This window comes from Pongo pygmaeus, chromosome 1 (genome assembly GCF_028885625.2).
Source record: "Pongo pygmaeus isolate AG05252 chromosome 1, NHGRI_mPonPyg2-v2.0_pri, whole genome shotgun sequence".
Lineage (NCBI taxonomy): Eukaryota > Metazoa > Chordata > Mammalia > Primates > Hominidae > Pongo > Pongo pygmaeus.
The window spans coordinates 72,885,899-72,911,431 of NC_072373.2; the positions used below are offsets into that span (position 1 = coordinate 72,885,899).

General features: G+C 43.0%; 1 protein-coding gene across 1 annotated transcript in view; it reads left to right on the forward strand.

Annotated features, from left to right (window-relative positions):
* The window catches only part of ASTN1 (astrotactin 1), a 315,948-nt gene that overhangs the window by 133,207 nt on the left and 157,208 nt on the right, over positions 1–25,533 (forward strand). Inside the window, exons 3-7 of the mRNA XM_054448052.2 lie at positions 9,868–10,261; positions 11,764–11,910; positions 12,965–13,072; positions 17,991–18,140; positions 19,152–19,319. Coding sequence (XP_054304027.1) covers positions 9,868–10,261; positions 11,764–11,910; positions 12,965–13,072; positions 17,991–18,140; positions 19,152–19,319 — 967 coding nt within the window. The remainder of the gene's footprint in view (positions 1–9,867; positions 10,262–11,763; positions 11,911–12,964; positions 13,073–17,990; positions 18,141–19,151; positions 19,320–25,533) is intronic.

A 25,533-nucleotide genomic window follows, 5' to 3' on the forward strand; every position in this document is an offset into this window, starting at 1 on the left:
GATAAGTTACTTTCTAAAAATGGAAATTGTAATTTTTACTACTTACACTTATTGGTAGGACTAAATAAAATAATGAGTATAATTCATTAGGTGCTATGTCTGGCATGTGGTAAACACAATAAACAGTAGTTATCATTAGTATTACTTCTTTATTGTACCAGTACTCTAGGAATAAGGCAGTGTGTGAATAGACTAACAGAATGAAGCAGGAGTTTGGAGGAAGAATTAAGCACATGTAATGGGATTAACTGTAGGAAGCTGAGAAATGCTTAATTCTTTCACAGTGGTTTGTAGACTTTGAGATCATCACAAAACTAACCATTAGCTATGTGATCTTTACCTCTCCCAGGCTAGGGACTGTGCTGCTGGAAATCCCACTGTAAAAGAGAACAGGGCAGGATCCTTGAATACTTGACTGGATCCTGTCACACCAGATCTCACGGCAATCATGAAAATCAAGTTGTACCTCTATATGTGGGACAAGAATATGATCAAGGCCACACTCCACGTGAAAGGCCTTCTACCTCCGCCCCGACTCACAGGCATCTCTGAATGGTGCAGCCTTTAAGGATCCATCTCAGTGTTAGCTGAAGAGGAAATGGATCTTCAGGGTCTTCCCTGGTTCAGATAGTGATCCTGATGAATATGTGCCAAATTCAGAGAAATCTTGACATCTTGACCCTCTTTCCCATCCTATTCCCAACTAACTATGTTATAGGCTGTTTACATCTGAAGTCACTAGAATTCCTACACATGCCCTGCATAAGGTCTTCCTGCAGTGACTAGTTTTTAATGCTATTGATTTTCATGTACTCAGCCCCAGCTGCTACCTATGGAGCTATCCGCTCTCTGAGAACCTCTTTTCCCCCATTAAGCTGGGCTGCCTGACTTTGAGGAAACGGGAGGAAGAGGGATTAAACTACTCCCTTATGATCAGAGAAAAACAGGGATAAAGTCTAATGGTCATTAGCATATACTGTGCCCGCTGCCTCTTCTGTTACTTGTTCAATAATTCCCTTAATATTTGGTTTTAATGGAGTAGATTATTGTTATTATTTTATTTCGTCAAGATCACCTACTGCATAAAAACAAAGAAGAAAGGAGGAAAGGGACGTGGCCCAGAATAGGCATTGAGCATTATCCAGCTGGCAATATTTATTTATTGGCTTCATGCTTGGCTTGTGAAGTTTTGAAGGGCTGGTGCCCACAGCCCATGGAGGCAGCCTGTCTCATGCAGCTCTGCCCATGAGTTGCTGAGACAGCGACCTGGAGTGCTTCTGCTTCCGTGTGGACCCATTTATCTTCCAGCCTATCTGTTGTGCATAATACACACATTTGTGCATGTGCATGCACACTGATATCCACACACATGGGTTATATGTGGGGCCAGCCTCTTAACACATGATACTAATTGGAGTGCCATCCAAGATGTCTGACTAGGCAGTGTCACCTCTCAGAAAATTATTACGTCTACATCCAGAGGGATGAAGGACCTCAGCTCTGCCCAGGTAGCCTGATTCCTTACTGGTCTCCTACACTGCAGAGGTCTAGGTCAGTCTTTGGAATTAGGGATCTATGGGCTGAAAACCCAGCCCTTGACGAGCTGCTTCTCTGTCATCCTGCTTCACCCAGCCCTGCTTGGCCTTAACATTCTCGTTAAGGCAAACAACAGGTAACTGTAGCTACTAATGATGAGAGAGCTCTAAGCAGCTCACGGACAAATGCACTCCTTTGCTTTTCTTTGGGATGACAGAGTCAAGGGTCTGAGGCAAGAAAAAAAATCTGAAGAATGGAAAAAAGCAGTTCTATAAACAGGATCTGAAAGAGTACAACTTGAAATAGCCCAGGCTGACTCCAGCACACTAGCATCCAGCCACTGTCCCTGTAGGGCTTCAGGCTCTCATTAGACGAAACTCCTAAAGTCTCTTACAGGAATTGAAGACAAATTGCCAGATTAAAGAAGAAAGACGATCAAACCTAACGGTCTTAAAACTTTTAGAGCTAGGAAAAGCAAAATAAATCACAATTAAATTAAGTAATTAAAAAGCTAGAGAGTTGAGTTTCCTCCTGAGAAGAACATAGCCTCTTTAGGTTGGAAGGACTCAAATACCAACCTACTTAACCTTGAAAGGCTCTTGGTCTTAGCCTTTGCCTCTTGTTTGTGGAAGGTTTCCTAGTCCCTATATTTACCCACCAATGGCATTTTAATGAGACAGAGTTGAGGGAATATCCTATTTCTTTCCTAAGCCTTGGATACTTGGTCTTAGGGGCATGGGGGAAGGGGATGCTGAAGCATCTTGAGGCAGCAGTCAGCAGTAGTAACTGCCCCAGTGAGAGGTTAACCAGGCAGCGTGGGCTGTGCCCTGCCAGTGGGGCATGCAATTCACACCAGGAGCCCCAGAAGATATATTGAGGCCTCTTAATTAACATGGTGGCCCGTGGCAACTGGAAAGCCTTTCCACACGATTAAAGACTTCAGAAAACCCCCAAGGGGAGGTAATGTTCCTAATAATTTATAAATCGAACTTGCTACTTAATATGCTTAAAGTGTTTTCACTTGTCTTTCATCTGCGAAGGAGATGGGCAGGGGATAATGGATTTCTATTCACCAACCACCACAGAAAAAAGAACCTGCCAGAGAAGCAAGGGCATTTTCTCTTCCAGTTTGGGTGACTCCTTCTGGCAGGAAAGGGATCTTCATGGTCAATAATGTGTTAACACAATTTTCATGACATCCACTCATTTCAGAGGCCTTTGTATGCAATTGGGGAAGAGGGGATCTGCTTGTGAGGAGATCACTGGCTAACTGGGGTTGATGACCTGCGCTTCTAGTGGGTCAGCTCCATCATCTCCTTGGTCTGTGGTTTGTGACTTTGCTGGGCAGGAAGAATGCACATTTTATCTACCCTTAGTTTACCAATGTAGAGCCATTTCCTGTTTGACAGGGATCAGTGTCACAATCAGAAAATTTTCAGATTGGAAGAGTCATGCATTTCTTTTAATCACTGAATTTTATCAATGAAGGCTTGGATTAGATTCAAAGGGGCTCTGCAATTTGCACACAATTACACAGCTGTTTAGCCCCGTTATTTTACTGGGGTTCTTCATGTTGCTAGTAATTTAAGTCTAGTTTTCCAGTAGGCTCCATAGTATCACAGGATCAGAAGGGACCTTGAGAAGTTATCCAACTGCTTTATCCATTCCTTATCCCTGGAACATTTTGGTTCTAGATTAGGATATGCCCAGAGTTTCCATGTGGGTTTGCACAGTTTTTCTGTTCTTGTTCTGCCTCTTATAAAAGATATGAGTGATATCCGGAAAAACATATGAGTGATTGTTGCTGTGTCGGACAGAGGGTGTTTATCCCTGACCTTGGGGCATTGGTATTTAGACAAAACAGGAGACATGAGCTACCAAACTCTCGTATGTGATTCCTATTTTGTAACCACTATTTAATTCCTCAAGGAATAAAATTTGAATTCAGTATGTCCAGTTGCCTTGAGGAATAATTAATTCTGTCTCAGATTCCCTCTTCTGCTTACTCCTAAGGTAAAAGTAAGTTTTGAAATGTGAGCTGATTGATTGGCTGTAGTCTCTTGACAGATGGTAGCTGGAAGCATAATCTCAGCTTTTCCATTTCTCTGCCAAGGGTTCAGAAAGCCCAGGTGACTCTCTAAACTTGGTGACATTTAATAGATCCAGATTCTTTTATTGTAGGATTTATTGATTATGTGACACTGATTTGAGAAGGATTCCACTGGTCCATGGGGGTGTTACCAGAGTATTACATCTAGCCCAAGATATCTTCATCTACCACAGTTTCTTTGGTTTGAAGAAGAGAAGTAATGACAGGCCAGCACCTGTGATCTGTTTTTGTCTTCCTTTTACGCCTGTGTTTATCTTTAAAAACCAAATTATGTAGATTAATTCCTCTAACTAAAATATAAACTCCATGAGATCAGGAACCATACCTGTGTTATTCACTGCATTATCTTCATAACAGTGACCACTGAAAAAAAATGCCTTGCTAAAGTAGGTATCAGTAAGTGTTTGTTGAATGATTTAGTAATCAATTGAATAAATGAGTCACCGAAGCAGCTGACTTATACAAGATTAGCTTGTAGGCACAGAGAAGATGACCATATTGAAATGTATTGAAAGTTGATGATGCTTCTTCCTTTTCTTCCTTTCTTTTTCTTCCTTCTCTTCCTCCCTCTTTGCTTCCCTCCTTCCCTTCCTTCTTTCCTTCCTCCCTCTTTATTTCTTCTTTCTCCTCTCCCTTCCTTCCTCTGTCCCACAATTATTAACCATCTGTTTTATGCCAGGTGCTGTGTTTTACCCTGGAGCTATAAAAGAGATAGATTAGACATGGCCTCTGCCCCATGGCCCCTGTCCCCTATAGTCTAGCAAATGAGATAGACAAGAAAATCGAAGGTAAATGTACTTGTGGTTAGAGTTATGTGGAGGGTTCTATGGAAAGTGCAGTGAGACTAGAGAAGGGTTAGCTGAAGTCGTGTCACTGAACTGACTTTGAAGGATGAGTAGGAGTTAGCTGAAGGAGGGAGGTATGACCCAGGACGTAGGATGAATATACAGGTCAGATAATGAGACAGTCTTGTGGTTGGTCCAGAGGACTGGGATAAGCATAAAGGAGAGATCTGCTTAGAATTTTCCATCCTTCGGCAATTACCAACAATGTTATGTAACACATTGTTACATAAAAATTCTAAAATCTACAAATTATCTGACAAATCTCATACTATTCTCTTAAGTAAGTGCTGAAAATGTCAATTTCATAATAAAATAAAAGCTGACTTCATTTGTGTGGTATCTATTACAGCCAGTAGAAATGATTTATTGATTTTTAAAAAGAAAAATGTATTTTAAAATGCCACATTTTTTTTTGCAAGGAACTCGTTAATAGATGTTGGTTTCTCATATACCCCAAACACACTTCTAGTTACCAAATGTTAACAGTTTTGAGAAAAAAATCAATAGAATAATCAGAAAATTCATGCAAAGATGAATAATGAGCAAAACAATTCCATGTTTTACAGCCAGTGCTTACAGTTAGTGTTTCTTTTTTAATGTTCAGAGTTTACAACTTGTTACTTGTTGCCTGAATCCAGATATACTGTAATGTTTTGTCTTAGTTTTTCCAATGGCTATAAAAATTGGAGCCAACACAAATAAATGAAGAATACTTTCTGAACACAGCTAGGGTAAAACAGAAACTCAAAGCAAGACATGTGCATGTGAAGAACTTCTGTATTCTCTCTGTAAAGCCTTGTGTGTGTGATAACTGCCCATTCTGTTTCTCAGTGTGCTCATGAGCAGATGTTAAGTAGAAGTCTTTTTGGAGCTGAGAATCCAGAGGACAATTGTTGCTCCCAATAAGCTGTGTAAGATATGTGCATCTTGCCTTTCTCTTTTCGACTTGGCTATCAGGATGCTTCCAGCCATAGTCTTTGGCCTAGGGTTTCTTTCCATTCCATCTGCCCCCTCTTCATTTCACTAGACTCTTTGAAAGGAAAATCCTACAGTATCCATGACATTTACTGAAACTGCTTAAAATTCTCTTCAAAAGTAGTAAGGTTAAAAATAATGAAATTGGCTGGGCTCAGTTGCTCATACCTGTAATCCCGCCACTTTGGGAGGCCGAGGCAAGTGGATTATTTGAGGCCAGGAGTTAGAGACCAGCCTCCCCGACATGATCAAACCCTGTCTCTACTAAAAATGCAAAAATTAGCCAGGCGTGGTGGTGCATGCCTGTAATCCCAGCTACTTGGGAGGCTGAGATGAGAGAATCACTTGAACATGGGAGACAGACGTTGCAGTGGGCCAAGATCACAACTCTGCACTCCAGCCTGGGTGACAGAGTGAGACCCTGTCTCAAAAAAAGAAAAAAAGAAAGAAATTATCCAAGACCTATGGTTTATTCAAAAATGTAACAGTAACTGAATGTGAGCCAAGTCCTCACTGTAGAAGGACCGTTACCAAAGTGGCTAGACCCCTGCCTTTTCCTAGTATAGTGGTGGGCCTATATTTTCTTCCTACTTGCTACCTGCTCAAGCAGGTAGAGCATTTCAGAGAAATTTATGTGTAGTGATTTTACAAATAATTATTACAAAATATTATTAAATAATATCACATATTAATGTCACATCACATTATGGTATATTATTATTTATGTAATAGTCCACAATTAGTAAGCCATTGCAAAGTATTTTGACATCTGTCACCAATTTGGGTTACAGAAGCAGAGAACCCATACCACAACTTGAGTACCTGAGAATCCTTTTTCAAATGCTTGTGCTGAGTTTTACCTATTGGCTGAAGCTTATTCCTGGTAACTGATTATTAGAAAGCTGAGGTCGGCTGGGCACGGTGGCTCACACCTGTAATCCCAGCACTTTGGGAGGCCGAGGTGGGTGGATCACCTGAGGTCAGGAGTTTGAGACCAGCCTCAACATGGAGAAACCCCGTCTCTACTAAAAATACAAAATTAGCCCGGCGTGGTGGTGCATTCCTATAATCCCAGCTACTCGGGAGGCTGAGGCAGGAGAATTGCTTGAACCTGGGAGGCGGAGGTTGCAGTGAGCCGAGATCGTGCCATTGCACTCCAGCCTGGGCAACAAGAGCAAAACTCCGTCTCAAAAAAAAAAAAAAAAAAAGAAAGCTGAGGTCATCGAGAGTCACTGACTCTAAGCAGAGGAAGCGTTTTTTACTAAAGCAAAATTATAGAAGCTAAATATGCTGGCTTGGCAAAACAAAAGCTTCTGTTCTAGCTCCCTATAAGTTATGTTTTTAAGAAAAATGAACATAAAATATTCTTAATTGAGTGTCTAGGCTCCACACATGGTAAAGGGAATTTTGGATGAACTTACCAAAATGGCCTGTGAGAAGAGCAGTGAAGGAAGATCTGGGACTAGAGCCAGTTCTGCACTGTCTAGTTCTGTAGTTTCTCTGAGCCTTGGTTTTTTCATCAGAAAAGGAAGGGGCTGAACCTAGAGATAGATATGCAATGGGTCCCCAAGTTAAAAGAAAGTACACATTTCTCATTTAAATTCAGCTCAATTGAGGGCCTAATGGTATCTCTCAGGCATGTAGTGATACAAATAGTCCTGTTTAAACACAGATAACTTGAAATGTGAGTATTGTCTTTTTACTACCAACTAATCTTGGATTTGGATGCTTAGTAGGTGCTTACTAAAGATCCTTTGTTTATGATAGCTCCTCCTTTGACCCACTGTCAGCTAGATGTGCATTTTGAATATTTGAAATTTGAGTATTTGGATAGTTACTCTTGTTTTCTTCCAGAACTGACAATGGGTCTGGATGTATTCATCCACACTCTCCTACTCTGTCCTCTTATGATGTGCAAGATAGATGCCAGGGTGTAGATGTCTCTCCAGTGAGCAATGCTCATTCTGGGTGACTGCAGGCTAGTGCTTAAGAATATAGGCTGTGAAATAAGAGTTGTGGTCTCGTTCCAGTCCCTCTCCTCATTTGCTGTGTGATGTTGGGCAAGTTATTCAACCTCTGTGCCTCATCTTTTTCAAATGTAAAACGGGGAATTGAGGTAAAAGTGAGGAACCTTTCGAACAAATATCTGGTACGTGGTAAAAGCATGATAATGGGCAGCTAATCTTGTTTTATTACTGCATAATATAGGGAATGAGCCTATGCCCCAGACCTCGTCATAACTCTGTTGTGATCATCTGAAAGGAGAATTAGAGAGGAACAGTGGAAGGAGCTCCTAAAAAACCCTAAGTGAGCAAAAAACATAGTGTTTAAGCCATTCCTTAGAGATTGATGCTTACGCTACTCTTACAACTCCTTAGGGAATAAAATTACCTCTCGTTTTCACTAGTTTAATTCAATGTCTGACAACTTCTCTCAGTTGGGAAGTTATTTCTTCTGTGTGGCTTAATTACCTATTGTTGCAGTTTCAATTTGGGGTGAAGGAAAAGATAGCACTGACTCTGAGATACAGGTTCTGCTAAAAAAAAAAATGTTGGGTTGGACACAAATACTCACTGTCAATGAGTGGTACAGGACTTAGTCATGCACTGTGGTGGCACTGTGTATTCTAGGCAGTGTTCTGGGGGGGGCCCAGGAGCTCTGTGTGTATGTCTGCAGGGTCGCCAGAATGGATGGGAGTGGAGGTGGCAGTTAGCAAGGACCTACATTACTTGGCTTTGGACTCCTACCCACATTGGAACCTGAGCAAGTTTATTCTTTCTCTATACTTGCATAAGAGCTTGCACCAGGAGAAAGGGTTCTGCAAAAAAAGAAAGAATTGAAAACCAGGAGGTCAGCATACATCTGTCCCCAACAAGCCACATGATATAGCCTGTCACTTGGCAGCTGACTCTGTTGCCTCGTGTCTCTGCTCCTCTATGCTGCCTGCTTGAAAGTGGCAGTGTGTGTGTATGTGTGTGTTCCTTTCCTCACAGTGATGGTGAGAGGGGGAGGATAAATAGGAAGATTTTGAGGGAAAGGAATTTTATAAATCCAAGGCATAATTATTATGAGACTGGAAAAGCCCCCTTTAATGTATTTGGAGGCATACTCTTGCCCTAGCCTTATGTGTGTGGGCCCTCTGGGAATTAGTAGGGGATTTTTATCTCTAGCTTATTTGATAGGGAGATATGATTGAAGCCTAAGGTTGAGAGAAGAACCATTTGGCACATGCTGGCCTAATTAAATAGGTTTGGAAAGATATTGACCAAAATAAAGGGAGTGAATAGAGATTGTGCACGGGAAGATTTATGCCCACCGAGTGCCGTGCAACACCAACCTTAAAGGCTGTCCCTCTAAATGCTGCCCCTCTAAATGCTGCCCCAGTGATGTCAAGGCCATGTGTTCAGTATCACTGAGTCCTGCATCCTCACCTCTGGCAGTCGACAGAGTGGTGTCCTGATTTGTAAGGAATGACCTTCGAGGTGCTGGCCTTTGAGCACCAGAAGGTAACTCCTCCACCAGCCTGACTCCAGGATTTGAGTTTCAATCCTGTCCCCTGAGCTTTAGTAAGAAGAGGGAACATCACTCAGGACTGTGTGGTTAAGAGAAAGCTGTGACCCAAAAAGTCATGTTCAAATGATGAGATTCCTCCCCACACTTGGCGGTAAATTCCTGATGGATGTAAATTTCTATTCAGATTTGTCAATGGTTTTTCCTGCTGGGCCAGTTACTCAGATGGAGACATTTAAGGTTATGCTGAGAGCAGCTTTGATTGTGTGAGATATATTATGCTAGGCACTTTACATAGTTAGCTAACCTAATTCTTACAACCACCGTGGGTGGTTAAGTGGTGTCGTCTCCATTATATAGATAAGGTATCTGAGGTTTAGAATTTATAGGACCCACTGATAATTGGTGGAACCACTGTTAGAATCTATGATTGATCTTTAGACATGAGACAGGAAGAAACCAGATGTCACCCCATATTGCTAAAAAAAAATAAAGTCCTGAAACCAGCTTTATGTGTGGCAGATTTAACTTAATAAATAAAAGCTCTCCTCTGTTTTTGCAGCTGAAATCTCACACACACACACACACACACACACATGCACACACACACTCACAATGACTTCTTTCTTCAAATTCTTTGCTAAGCCCAAAGCAACTGGATCACTTGAAATGATGCACTGGTCATCCCAGCTCCATTTTTCTCTCATCCTAAATACCAGTCACAGTAGACTTTCCCTTTGCTGCTGAACGATGCTTGCTATAAGTGCTTAATAGAGCTGAATGAATGAATGCATAAATAAGTGATGAATGGTGGTAGCAGAAGGAGCAGTGACTCTTTGTGGGAAGAGCCTGCCCATCTTCCCACATCCATCTGTGGTCCTCTCTTCCTAGGGTGGCATGATCGCTCTGCTGCTGTCCATCTTGTGCCTGGTGATGATCCTGTATACTCGCCGGCGCTGGTGCAAACGCCGCCGGGTCCCCCAGCCTCAGAAGAGTGCCAGTGCTGAGGCAGCCAATGAGATTCACTACATTCCTTCTGTGCTGATCGGCGGGCATGGACGGGAGAGCCTGCGCAATGCCCGCGTGCAGGGCCACAACTCCAGTGGCACCCTGAGCATCCGGGAGACACCCATCCTGGACGGCTATGAGTATGACATCACTGATCTGCGCCACCACCTGCAGAGGGAGTGCATGAACGGAGGGGAGGACTTTGCCAGCCAGGTCACACGCACCCTCGACTCCCTGCAGGGCTGCAATGAAAAGTCGGGGATGGACCTCACACCAGGTGGGGATGGGAGAAAGGCAAGGGGCTGTTTGGTCCTTCATCTCAAGGAGCTGGGGAGTGGGTAGGAACAGCTGTGTGACAACAGCTGGTTGTCCTACATAGTGTGATGTGGCAGTGCCCTTCCCTAGATAGACAAGAATAACCTGTTTCCTGAGATGATGGGAGCTGTTTTCTAATCTAGAAAACCAGAAGAACCGTGTAAATTGGATCTCCTTTCACTTCCACCAGGCACTGGAAGCAACATACTTTAACGTTCAACAGAGGAGTGAGTTAGAGCCATTTTAGTATGTAATGAGCAACCCTCTGGGAAATGAGATAGCAAGAAAAATGAACATGTATATATGACTTCTTGTATATTTTATACTTGCTTAGGCAATTTAATTCTCCATTGAAGCGGAGGGGACAGTGGTATCTGCTTTTTCCTATGACTCCTGAGAATTGGGCCTGGGGTGTTTTTGTTATGTTTATCTTGCTCATGCCTCTGTGCTCTCTACAAGGGATGCACTTCTTCAAAGAAAATGAAGGATTGCAATCATGGTATCAGACCCCAGATGCATTGTGTATCTATGGAGACACTGGCTGGAAGAACTAATCCAGATGAACAAGATCAGGGTCAAAAACTGCAGAGAGAGAAAGACTGCACTCTTCCTTTACAGTAGCCCACCTATTTCTCTTTAAAACTTCTATGAATCAGCAAATCTCCAAAGATAAACCCTTGACAGTGATCCTTCAAAGAACTGCCCAATTATATTTGAGGAAGACATGTTTGATGCTGAATGTTGCTTACTATATATGGACTTTCAGTGGGGCTTGAAAAAGTGGAATCACGGAGAGGTTTGTATTCTGCTTGTTCTCTACAAGATATTCTACATGAAGAGCCAATTTCTAATAAGATTTAAAGCCTGAAAATTCCTTAAGAATATGGGGGACATATCATCAACACCTCTTCATATTCCCCATAACACCTGCTGTAGTGCTAAGCCCACAAAGTAGACGTATGGTACTCAGGGGTTATTATCAACTCAAATGCCTTTAGGAGGCCAACAGATAACACAGATATTTGAAGCAGAAAGAGGTCAGACAATAGGGAATGGCGCAGACTGTGATGAAAGAGAAGGGGCATGCTCTGCCTGAATGCACACAAATTCAAATTCTTTTAAAACTCTGTACTGACCAAAAATAAAGAAATCTGCAGTCTGTATTTAGCCAAAGGGTTACAAGCGTTGACCTTATCAATACAGAATATTATAATACATAATACAATAATAGTTGAATTGGATTTTCAGTTGTAGTTCCCCGACTTCACCGCTTCTCCCATAATTTTACAGTCCCTCAGAAATAAAAAAGGAGTATTTCAGTTTCTTGCAGCCAGTCTCTCAGTTTGCTGGTGTCTTATTTCAATTCTGTGAGACCTTATCTTCTTGGTTTATGCAGATTTCCTTCTTCTCCCTTTCTTTTGGTCTTTTCTCTTAAAGTTTTTGCCTTGTCTTTTCCTTATACAGGAAGTGACAATGCCAAGCTGTCACTAATGAACAAGTATAAAGATAATATTATAGCCACTAGTCCTGTGGACTCCAACCACCAGCAAGCCACCCTTCTCTCTCATACCTCCAGCAGCCAGAGAAAGCGGATCAACAACAAAGCAAGAGGTATGCATGTCTGATGTTAGGGCTTGAGGGTGGATTCCTTCATATTGGTAGAGGCAGGGCCATTAATATCTTCTACCCATTCTCTCATGCGTGGCTAGAGAGGGTATGCCCTGGCACAGCCTTTCTGGAGGCCAGTTAAATGCTTAACCAAAAAAATGTAAATGTGCAAACCTTTTGACCAAGTAATTTCACCAACAAGAGTCTATTCTTAGGAAATAATTGGACAAGTGCGCAAAGAAGTGTGTAAAAGGCCGTTCATCACAGCATTGTTTAAACAAGCGAAAAATTGGAAATAGCTTAAATGTCCATCAACAGGGAATTGGTTAACTACCTAGCACATCTGTCTGCTGTCCAGCACTTACCATGCAGCCATTTGAAATAATATAGATCTATATTTGTTAATATGGAAAGTTGCCCACCCATCTATTAAATGGGAAAAAATGAAGTTATAAAATAGAAGATACAGCATAATGTCATTTTTAAAGAGAGATTAAAAAACCTTTACCTGTTTCTGTGTCAGTAAAAGCCAGAGTATACACATGAAATGTTAGCAGAGTTTATCTCTGATGTAAAGGATTTAGAGGGCATTAGAATTGTTCCCTTTACATAGTTTTATTTCCTTTATTCTATTATGTCTTTTTTGTATTAAATATATATAATTCTAGAGCCAGAAAAAACACAAAGATGTAATTTCCTATACCCCTTAGATAGTCTCATATTAACAGAATCATAACCTGTAATGAGGGAAATTCCCGTTTCTTCCTATTCCACCCACTTTCCCTGGAGGTCCTCTTTGGCAGATAGGTGCCAGAAATGGCCCTAGTCAGAGGGAAGTGGGCTGGGCAGGGTAGAGCTCCAGTGATTGCTGTCCTAATGGTCTACTTCTCCAACATATCCGTGTATGAGAAAGCCCCAACACCCTTGGCTACTTCTTCCAGATTATCAGTCAGCTTACTTTCATTTTTGTTGATTTTCCTATTGAACTTGCCCAATGGTTTGGTGTCATGAAACCAGAACTGAAAATGCTTTCTTGGCCATGCTGCTTTCATTACAGCTGGTTCCGCCTTCTTGAACCCTGAAGGGGATTCTGGCACAGAGGCAGAAAACGACCCCCAGCTGACCTTTTACACGGACCCTTCAAGGAGCAGGAGGCGTAGTAGAGGTAGGAATGATAGAGGTGGCAGAAGGTGGTAAAGGATCTGGGGATGAGGGAGGCGGGGGAAGGCGAAGAGGTGTTGCGTTGGGTTGTGGGCTCTATGCAACAAAACCAGTTTCTGCAAGAAGAATTTTTGGACCACAACTGGCGTTTCCTCCTAAGGAAGAAAGAAGAGCCTAGAGTGGAAAATTTCAGAGAATCATCTCTCCCAGATAATGGCACTCTCAAACAAGTTTCCAAGTTGTTTGAAAGGCTATTTCTTGGTCAGATGACTCTCAATTTCTTCTGGAAGACTCAGGAGTCATATTTTGTTGTTCAGACAAACAAATTAAAGTTAATAAAGTGTGTTGTATGTGAAAAGATGGATACTATATGTACCCCTGCTTCCTCTACCACACTGGCCTTGGGATTGAGCTAGGCAAGGATTGGGGGCAGTGTAGTTGAGGAATGATCTATGGCCTGAAAATCTGTGTAATTGTCTTTGACCTTTAAGCCCCTGCCTGGTAGAATCACAGCACCCCGAGCCTCCAAGTTCCTTCCTTTCCCCTGGCAGGGTTAAGGTGGCTAATCCATTCTCCTCCACGTGGACAGAGCTGTCCTTCCACGCAGCCACTGTGTGCCACTTCACTGTCATGATCAGTGGCTTCAACTGTGGCTATTGTGGCCGCAGCTCCCACTGCCTCTGACTTCGCTGGTATCACCGCCACACGAGGGGAGTTCGGGGCACAAGCTCCGGTCAGCTTTACCAGTTATTTGCTGTGTGATACTGGATAAGAACAACAAATTCTCTAACCTTCAGTTCACTCACATGTCAAATGAGTTAACAATACCTTGTGCATAGAACATAGAGCTTTATCAAGATTAAATTATATTAAAATGTGCCTTTTTGGAGATTGCTAAAGCACTATGAAATCCCTATTGTTGCTGTTAGAACTCTCCATCATGCAGCCCCATATTTATACAGTGCCCCAACTTAAAGAATTTTAGGCAGAGTCCCTGTAAGATACAGTAGAGAATATTTGAGTGGCATCTCCTTGTAATACATTCAATAACATTTTCCTCAACCAATAGTCAACCAGTGTCTCCTGAAAGACATATACATTTTTATTCTCTCATACCTCCACTTGAATTCCCTTCATAACAGGTGTTCTTCCTAGAGATTTGAAGAAGCCCTTTTGATTATAAATTCCAGTTTCTATAGGCTTAACTGCTATCAGCATAATAAAAGTTTTTCCATCATTTTTCTCAAGAGATCATTGTGGCCCTGGGTATTCTAATATTGAATGGCCAGTTTCTGTGAGGCGAGAATGAGGATTAGGGTCTCCCAATCTCCCTTGATACTTATTACAAATTTTAGACAGTGGATACCCAAGCTAGGCCCAGCTAATCCAGGCCTAATCAAAGCAGGGTGTGTCCTGCTTTAATAAAGTCTTGTTTCAGAAAAATTCATGGTAATGAATTAGTTTCTCGACAGCATGAAACTGTTCCTTTTAAACACCAAGGTCTCCTAATGCATCAACTTTTTATGCTGTTAACCAGACTGTAGGCTTCTTAGGGGTGGGGAATGCCTAAATTTTTCCAAAGTGCCTAGTGAGGGATTTTTCCTGTAACAGATGCTTGTAAGTGTTTGTTGAATTGGATTGGGTATATCCATCAGACCAGCAAAAACATTTTATAACCCACCTGCTGTGGGTCAGGTTTGTGATAGGTGGTAGAAACATGAAAATATGGCACAGTGATAAGGCTTAATTTAATAATATAAATAAAGTGAAGAGAGTACTTAGAAGAGAGGACAGTTAATCCTACCTGAAAGCAATAGGAGACAAAAAAGGAGAAAGTAATTAGAACCAGGTTATTTATATATATATATATATATATATATATATATATATATATATATGCACATACACACACACACACACACACACACACACACACTGTACTGGGTTTCTCAAAAGAGGAGAAGAAGTCTAGGATAAGGGCATTTCGGTAAAGGAAAATAGCACATAAAAAGCCTTGAAGGGACAAAAGAACATGGTGTTTTAAAGGAAGTAAAAGTCGTTCAATATGGCAGCTGTCACCAAGTTATAAATATATACACACACGAGATGGTAAGGATGAGACTGGAAAATGGCTAACAAAGGACCATGCACATGCCATGTGACTGAGTTTCTGCTTGCCTCAGTGGGGTGTAAGGAACCACTGGAGGTTCTGAAACCAGGTAGATATGCTGGATTATGGGTTGATGATGCAGAAAGACCATAGAGACAGGAATGTCAGTAGCAAGTCATTGAAATCACATGAGAGCAGTGGCAATTGCCTGTAAACAGTGATGATTCTATGTGATAAGAGCTATAACAGCTCTTATCACACCTTATAGCACCGAGGGCTAGAACACCAAGTAATCAGTGAGAATCTGTTCTTGGAGGTTTCAGGGAAGTGTTTACAGGGAGAGGTTGTTCGAGCTGAGACTTTAAGAGTAGGTGTATACCAGGCTGACAAGGTGACAAAATGGCCTTCTGTGGAGGAGGAAATAATCTGTGCAAAGTCACTGAGACATAAACTATGATGGTCTTGTCAGGGAGCAGTAAAATGTTTACTAGAATAGAGCTTAGGGTGCAGGTTTGTGGGTTTCTTAGGAAATAATGTTAGAAGATCAGCAAAAGCCAGAAAGTACATGAGCTTGATTCCAAGGGCTTTGGACCTGATGAAAGAGCAATGTCCTGGTCTGCTCTGCCCCATGAAGGATCCTTCCAGGGACAGCATGCAGGATAGGTGACAGCAGGGTGAGTTTGAGGCAGGGGAACAGGTGGATGGCTTCTGCTTCAGTTTAGATATAAGACGATATGGGTAAGGAGGGATGGAAAGAATGGAGGCCAGATAAGTTTTGGACACAAAATGAGAGAAACACAAATCAAAACTACAATGAGATATCATCTAACCCCAGTTAAAATAGCTTTTATCCAAAGATAGGCAATCACAAACACTGGTGAGGATGTGGAGAAAAGGGAACCCTTGTACACTGCTGGTGGAAATGTAAATTGGTACAACCACTATGAAGAACAGTTTGGAAGTCCCTCAGAAGACTAAAAATACAGCTACCATATGACCCAGCAATCCCACTGCTGGGAACATATCCTAAAGAGACAAAGATTTAATGGCATTGGTGAGGGCAGGGTGGGGGTGTGGCTTGTAAGCAAGAGAAAAGAGTTGGATGTAATGGAGTTTTTAAATTTGAGGAACCAAATGTGTGGCAGTGCCATTGGCTGGGCAATGGAAGTAGTTGGAGGAGCAGGGTTTGAGAGAAGGTGGCGAGAGCAGGTAGTGAGATTTTGAGAGAAGGTGGATCTGCATCTGAGGCCTGGGCTGGGCTGGAAACCTGTAAGCGTAGGAAAATAGACTGTATTATGAAAGGATAGTAACATGAACAGAATATTTCCATCTATCAAGGACAGAGGACCCAGAGACTACCTTCTGCCCTCAAGTCTCTCCTTTCCAGCTACTGCCAACACATGCACCCAGAGGAAACTGCTCCCCTAAAGGACAAGTATATTCATGAACCAAAAACTCATCCCTGTGTTCCTGAGAACATCAGTTCCAAAGGCACCACTGGGCCCAAAGACTGAGTAGTGCATTGTTCCTGTGTCCTGAAACCTCACCTGGATCTGCGTTTTTATCTGGCTCCACACCTTAGTAGTTTCCTGGAACTAGGCATGCTCTCCAGCCTCTCTAACCCTCTATTCCTCCAGGGGAGCTGCCTTATAAGACTGGGGGCACTAGTCAATGATACGAGCCACATCAAACCCTGAGCACTGGAGCCTGACACACAATCATCACTTCATGAGTGTTAACTGCCACAATGAGCATCGCCTCTTACAGACCTGTTTTCCTTATCTGTAAAGTGGGTGGTTCCCATACAGACTCATAGGCTTATTGTAAGAAAGCAAATATTACAAATAAAATAAGGTACATAAAAAACTCAGCACAGTGTCTGCCTTAATGGGAACCTTTTATTAATAATTTGTTAATAATAAATATTAACACAGAACAGAAGAAAATTCCAAAAGACCCACACATTTTGTCGTGTTGCTTTCTTACTTTCCCACATCTGTTCTGCTTCCGTAAGCATAAGGCTCCCCTGCTTAATAGCATTTCATCTTCTCCCCAACAGGAAAAAAAAAAAGCCAAGAAACAAAAAATTAAAAAAAATAACAGTGGTACAAAAAAAGAAAAGAAACAAAACACTCTTCCCTCCCTATCTCCATTTCCACCTCCCCGGGAGTGTTTCTTAATCCTCAGCAATGATTATTTCCTCCAATGATTCCAGGACTGTGGAGAGCATCCTGGTATGACAACGTTGTCTGCTCATACAGAGCAGACGTTCCTCGTTTTCCTCATTCCAGGTCCCACAGAGTAAGAGTCACTTGATAGGACTCTTGCCCATAGAGTAAGCACAAGCTCTTCCAGCTCAGGAGTTCTTCCTGGAGCAGCAGTGTGCACCATGGGGGTGGAGCTGCTCTGTGCAGAGTGCCCTCTGTGAAGAGCAATGGGAGGTACAATGTGGGATTAAAGCATCCCTCCCACCCTTGGCAAAAGCCTGGAGCTCAGTAAGGCGACTAGGGGAAGAGAATGCCCCCTCTATGATTTCTACTGTGAACTTGGCCCAGGAAGAGTGAAAATGGTCAACAGACTATTATTGACCTTGAGGGCCACCAGTTGGCCAAGTCCCCTCTGACTCCAACTGATGGCATGGTGTCTGTGAGGAAGAAGGTCACTGAGATCATGCAGCCAGAGACAGTTCCCTCCATGGGCTAGTTTTGCCAAGTGTCTCCCCTGTTTGCCAGGATGAGCGGCAAAAAGCCAAGTTGGACTCTCAATGCCAAGCTTTTTACCACCATGTATCTTGCTTTTGTCTCGCTTTCAGTGGGTTCTCCCCGAAGTCCTGTGAATAAGACCACCTTGACCCTGATCAGCATCACCAGCTGTGTGATTGGCCTCGTGTGCTCCTCTCACGTCAACTGCCCTCTCGTTGTCAAGATCACACTGCATGTCCCTGAGCACCTGATTGCTGATGGTGAGCTCATTCTTCTGAGGATGCGACCTTGCCCCCTAAAAAGGAAAGTTTTCTGGTTGGGCAAAGGCTGGAGAAGACAGGAGTCACTGTTATCTATTACTCTACCGGGGGAAAACCAAACTGAAATAACTAAGGATTAGGATACAATTGTATTGCCCGTAGATGGACTTAGACAGCAGGTTAAAAAATAAACTAAAGTGATCACCTCTTCCTCTCTATGCCCTCTCCCGTTTTTGTTTGTTTTTAATACGTCTCTGTCTTTGAGAGAAATGCACAGCCCACTGGCTAGAGGAAGAAAGGCACCAAGACTCCCTTAGCCTTTGAAAAGGAAAAAGCTAAGTGGAGTAGTAGAGGTGTTTAAGAATTAGCCATGCTTTGGTTTTGTATGCCTGGGTGAGAAATTCCTAATTGCAGTAACTTGCTGTAAGCCTAGAACTCAGAAGTAATAATTTACTTTCATCCAGGGGGACCCCGATATAATGAGGGAGTAATATAGGTTCTGAGAGTCCCTGAATCATTTAAGCCCAGAGCACCTAATTGACTTGTTAATGTCTGTTCTCTGAATTGCTGTAAGGCTGGAAACAGGTGGGGACTGTTGACACAGTGTTAGAGGGTCTGCAATTCTCATAGCACGTGAAGACAGGCAGCAGCCCCTGTTCCTTGGAGGAGTGCCAGTGCCTGTGGCTGGGTCTGATGGAGCCATGCCATGGCCATCACAGGGCTTCTCTGTCCCTGTGTTCCTTAGGAACTCCCTGGAAAGATGGAATGGAGCAAGGCAGCAGGGGACTCTATGGCTGGAGAGTTCAATGTCTGGCCTCACAGAAGTCCAAGTGATGGCCCAGCCTCTGTCTGCTGATCCCTTGCTCTGGGGCTAATAATGGGCTAGGAATGGTGAGAGTTAGGATCTCTGATTGGTACTAATTCTCAGGTTGGGATTTCCTTGTCTTCGGTGGCTTATGGACGTGTGCTGTGTTGCACACATAGGCATGCTTCCTTTCTCTCACCCTGCAGGGAGCCGCTTCATCTTGCTGGAGGGGAGCCAACTGGATGCCAGTGACTGGCTGAACCCTGCCCAAGTGGTTCTCTTCTCTCAGCAGAACTCCAGCGGACCCTGGGCCATGGACCTCTGTGCCCGGCGGCTCCTGGACCCCTGTGAACACCAATGCGACCCCGAAACTGGTAGGCGGGAGCACCGGGCAGCGGGTAACTGTCAGAGAGATCATGCCTCTTGCAATCACTCCCTTGAAATTCAGACCATGCCTCCCAACTCCCCGTTCCACTGCCATCTCAAGCCTAGACCATGCGGACTGCCTGTATGTGGTTGGGCCGCAGAGCTTATTGGCTAAAACAGTGGTCATTTTCTGGCAGAAGACTTGGAAGGATACTAACTGTAGTCCCAAGCCAGAAAACTCAGTTTTAGGATGACTTCCATAACGCATTTGTCACACAGTCAGGGGATATTTAAATACTGGGGCTAGACATTATATGATGATAAAATTAATGCATGTTAATTGTAGAAAACTTTTTAAAAATTAGAAAAGTTTATAGAGGAAAATGATAATCATCAATATTTCTATCTCCTGGATAAGTCACTTATAAAATTTTAATGTCCTCCCTTCCAGTCTCTTTACTATGCATGATTTTTAAGGGCTTCCTAGAAGCATACTAAGTCTAGTAGAGTTTTCCTGCTTTTTTCACTTAACATTCCATCATAACTTTACCAGAATCATTAAATAATCCTCAAACACATAATTTTAATGGCCATTTGGTATTCCATTGTATGTCTATATCATAGCTCATTTAAACAGTTCCCTATTATTTGACATTTAGGATGCTTTAAATTTTTAATTTTTATAAATACTATTAAAATGAACATCTTTACACATAAATGCTGGACACATTTGGAGTTATTTTCTTCAGATAAATCTTAGTGACAGAGTACTGGGTCAAAGAGTAGGAACATCTTCAAGTCTGTTATACTATCAAATGGAGCTGGGGTTTCCCTGAGGGAGGGTTCAAATTCTGGTGTGGCATGAATTAGAGCTCTCCCATTGCTCCTTGGGTTCCAACACAGCCAGGAGCATGGATCTCTTATTTCAGTTTGCTTTGCACTTTCACTGAAGAAGACATTCACCTACAGTAGTCTCTATGATGACTTGTTTTTGGTAAATTGAGTACCACAAATAGATCCTTCCCAAAGTAGTATGATCCCTTAGAGCAAAGGAAAGCGTTAAAGTGATATCTAAGATTCCCAAGCAAAACATTGCTGGAGTTGGGGCCCAACCCCTGAAGCTTTTTGTACATCATGTGCAGCCACCCCCCGCCAACCCCCTCTACTCCAGCCCACCACACTCACATCTTCTTCAGGTGCTGAGGTAGAGAGATCTTAATAGAGGATGAGTCTAAGATATCTAGCCCTTACTTCTGTTATAATCTATGACTAGATCCCTCTGGGAGAGTAGCAGGTAAGTGAAACATCTAAAATTCACCATCTTAGGTGTTAAAGTTGTTTTATGTGGGCCCATCACAGAGATTCTAGGCCCCCATATGGAGGAGAAAGTACAACATTTTAAACATCTGAAGTCTAAGACTGTGCTTACTTGCTGCTCCTCCCACGCTGTCAGGCAAACACCAAACCAAACAGATGGGCTATGTACCATGCCCAAAAGCTAGTGTGCTTGGGAGAAATTAAAAAGAGCTAATCTCAGAGGTGGGGGCTCTCCATGCAACTGAGCTAGTCTCTGGTACCCTAGTTCTCCAGCTGGCTTGGATTGGAAGGATTTGGGACAATCTCAGTTGTTAAACTCATTTCTGAGAGAAGCTTGATCCCCGAGGGGAGCTTTGGATGCTCCTACTTGGATTTTAAAGAAAAGGAAGCACACCTTCAGTTACATGTGAAAAGAAGGGATTGGTGCTTTATGCTTGGAGGGGTCTCAATGATAAACTGCCTCTATGCTTTACATTCACATTTAAATTCCTTAAGAAGTTACATGATTTGCCCAAAGTCCCACAGCCACCTAAAGCAGAGTCTGTGTTTTATTTATCATGAAATCTGCAAAGGTGGGATTATAAAGGTTGCTTAATTTCCCCAGACATGTCAGATCCAACATAGTTGTCATTCAAAACTATTTAAAAAACAACCATTACTAAGCATTACTGTTCTGTGTACCAGGAAGCTACTTGTCTACAGCAAAACTCTCCCATCAACTCTTCAGTCCCTTCCAGATGTCTCATTTCTAATCCCTGCTGAAAATGACTTTGGGAAGCCCCTCCCCTGCTAATGGCTTCTCAGTGTCTGTGACAATGAATAAATTTCCAATTGGAAAGACACAGACGAAGACTAAAAATAAGCTTCCAAACCCCAAGACAAAACTAAGGTGCAGCATCTTCATTTTGGGTAGCAGCTGAGAAACAATACTGCAAAGACTCTCATTTTCATGAATGCTGGAATTGGAAAGCATTGGTGATGTGGTCATCCCACATGCTCATCAGTAAGAAACTTTATCGCCTCCCACACTCCATCCCAGAGCCTTTCTCCAAAGAGCTGAGTGTGGGAATTGGCTTCAAGTCAAGTTGACGTTATTTTTGAAATCCTCTAGCTAGCTTACTTGGAAATGTCATAGTGTTGGGACATGTGCTTTCCCAGCCATACTGAGGGGTCTGCCCATATGGATGCATGGAGCTGTGCAGTGCACTTGTGTACTTTTACACACACACACACACAAACACACAAACACAGATGCTCAGTCACTGCAAAGGAGCAGCCTCTTGGTGCCAGGAGCTCTCCTCAGGCATTCTTCCTAAGAGCATCCCCAAGTGAGTCTCTGTTTACCTGTCACCTGCAGCATGCTCCAGAACACGAGGTGTGAGAGACACAATAATGCACTCCCAAAAATGTCCACATTCTCATCTCCGGGACCTGTGAATGTGTCATGTCACATGGCAAAGGAGAGTTAGTGATGCATATGGAATGGAGGTTGCTAAACAACTGGCTTTGAAACAGGGACATTTGGGGGGAAGATTATCTGAGTGGTCAAAATGTAATCACAAGTGTTCTTAGAAGTGAAATAGGGAGGCAGAAAAGGAGGTCGGAGTGATGTGATGTGAGGAGGACTCAAGCAGCCATTACAGACTTTGAATATGGAGGAAGGAGGCATGAGCCAAGGAATGTCAGCAGCCTCTAGAAGCTGGAAAAGGCAAGAACACAGAAAATAGATTCTCCTGGGTGCCTCCAGAAGACAACATAACTCTATAGATGCCTTGATTTTAGCCCAGTGAAACTCATGTTAAACTTCTGGTAAGATAATAAATGTATGTTGTTTTAAACCACTTTCTTTGTGGTATGCTTTTACTGTAGCAATAGAAAACTTACACACTAAGGAAGGAGAGAAAAGATAGACAGGCCAGGCGTGGCAGCTCACGCCTATAATCCCAGCACTTTGGGAGGCTAAGGGAGGCAGATTGCTTGAGCTCAGGAATTCAAGATCAGCCTGGACAACATGGCATAAACACCATCTCTAATAAAAATACAAAAAATTAAACAGGCATGGTGGTGCAACACCTGTAGTTCTAGCTACTTAGGAGGCTAAGGCAAAAGGATTGCCTGAGTCTGGGAGGTCGAGGCTGCAGTGAGCTGAGATTGCACCATTGCCCTCCAGCCAGAGTGGCAGAATGAGACCCTGTCTCAAATAAATAAATAAATAGAATAAAAAGAAAAGACAAAAATAGAAAGAAAAAGCATTGTTTTGCTCTCTCTTTATATCCTCCTTGTGCAATTTATAGACCTTTTAAAGATGTATCAGGAATCTATGGAAGAACTGGAGCTGGAGAATACTTGCTGATCTGTTTTTCATTCCAGCCTCCCTCTGTATTTCTATTCTAGCAACATGCTACCTGGGAGGGATGTAATGTACCTAGAGCACTCAGCCCAGTGCATGGGATATACTCAGCACTAGCAAATGTTCTTAAGATCATCAAGTGCCCAAAGGCTTTCCAATTTGAACTTGGATGCACTTGAGAAATGGTAGGCTGGTACCCCAAGGTATGCCTGCCATTCCCAATCTTCTGCTGAGCACTGTGACCTCTTCTAACAGTTCTCATTCTATAGCAATTTATGTTCCTGTCATTTGGCCGTCTGGTAATTCAGCATGCATGTGAGGTAGGTTCATTGCATTGACAATTTCAGAAAGCCTACTGTGTGCCCTTCCAGGTCAGGGGAGACTGGTGGGAAATACCTAGAAAAAAATGGTTTTCGGTAAAAATAAGGATAGGTGATGTTTGAGAGCTCACTGTGTGTCAAGCATTGTGCTTTACTTAGATTATGTAATTGGAGCTTCACTGTAACACTATGAAGTAGATGGCACTCTTATTCCCATTTTACAGAGTTGTTGACTTATCTGCCCAAGATCACTTACCTAGCTGGTAATGGTTAATGACCTAGCTGGACTTCAAACTCAGGCTGCCTGACTCAGAACTCACACTCCTGACCATTATTCAAACCTGTCCCCACTGCTCAAGCTGCAGGGAAGGAACTAAGGCAGAAGGCTTAGAATTGTTTCACTTCTATGTGGCTGCAGCAGAGCCTCAGCCCCCTGATGCTTTGCTGTTAGCCCCCTTTGCCAACTGCACCCTGACATTCTCTCCCACACGTCCCCAGGTTTGTAACCCCAGGTGTGCCTCTGGTTAAGTGGGGTTAATGGCAAAACACTAGGGCTGCATGGCTTAATGCTCCCTGGATCCAGCCAGAGGTTGACTTTCCCTGCACTTTGCAAGGGTTTTTTGTTATGGTTGTATGTTTGTTTGATTGTTTTGGTTTTGTTTTTTTGATGGAGACACAGACTACCTGGTTTCAGTGACCTTTTTCTTTCCTCTCTCCCTGGCCTTTGTTCTGCCATGTGGACAGCTGTGGAGGCTTCACACACCTGCTTTATTTCACAGTCCCCATCAATCCTGGCCACAGACCCCTCATTGCCCTTTTCAAGATATGCAGCTTTTATGGTTCTGCAAGGAGCATAGGCTTCTCAGCTAAGTTAAGTTTTAATCTTTATCCAAGATGTTCACTGAAATCTCTTCTGTCCCAGGTCTTTCCATAGGCCAGACCCAACCATGTGGAAATGTGTAAACCTGTTGAGGGGCATTCGACCCACTTCCCAGACTCAAACCAGCTGCCCTCTCCTTTGCTTGCTCTGAACCGCTGCCTCTCTCTCTAACCTTCCCTGTTTTTGTTTGTTTGTTGGTTGGTTGGTTGGTTGGTTGGTTTGGATTTTTACCTAATTTGTCAGGGTAGCTCAGTCCCGATTTTGTTCCTGATACCTGGATTGCCGACACATGCTACACTCCGTTCTGTGACTCCATTAAAGCACCTTCCTTTAGGATGTTCTTTTGGCACACTTCCCTCTGACTCCCTTCCCAGAGTTGCTTGGGGCTATTTGACCCTGGACTTGCCTCCTTTCTGATGTCTCCACTGGGAAGGGAGACCAAACAATTAGATACTACCCAAGTCAGATATCTTACAAAGATTTCCCTTTTTAGAAGGAGCATACCCAATTTTATTTCATAAAAGCCAACCCCTACCTGAAGCATAGAAGCGGCTGAGGGCATTTGGCCTTGATCTGCATTTTTCTCATGGAGAACTTATGGTGAGCCCAGCCATGTCTGAGGACCCCTAGCTTCAAGGTTTTTCTTTAATCTTTGAATGAGATTTGTGCCTCAGTCCTTCAGCTGTAGAATGGGAAGTGACCAAAAGCACTGTCCATCATCCAAGGTACCTCGAGGCGTCTACTGTCAGGGTTCTAAGCACAGATCAAGTGCAGCTGTCTCCAGACCCTGCACCAACTACCTTTAAGGGCCTCTTCTTTTTGGCAGTATGGTTGCCTGAGTGCTCCTGCAAGGCACACTCTATCTGGCTGGGCTCTCCTCCGTACCATGACATGTCTCTCCGTTGGAGTCCTATGTACACCACCATGGAGTCGGCGCCTCATGCGTTCCCACCATCTGTCACAGCAGATGCGGAGACTGTAACACTTCTAGCTTAGGAGGGCATCCAACACCCTTGTGGGGTCTTTAAAATTCACAGCTAACAGTCGGAGCCTGTGCTTTCACTAAACCCCTCTTAAAGTCAAGATTTAGCAGTTGGTTGCCATAGCAACTTCCCCCATCAAGTCTGAAATCCTTTCGTTGGAGATGGCCAAACTGGTTTTGTGGAGGAATACAGATGAGGAATGCTTGGTGGGTTCCAGAAATGAGGATCCTGTGAGAGGCAAATTTTGGAGATCCCCAAAATCTAGCATGATGTGTTTGAAAATTTCTGTGTTTCTTGGACTTTGGGCTGCGTCTGCCATTATGTGGAGGAAAGCTTTTATTGGTTGTCGGCAGTATGTCCCCACATTGTAAT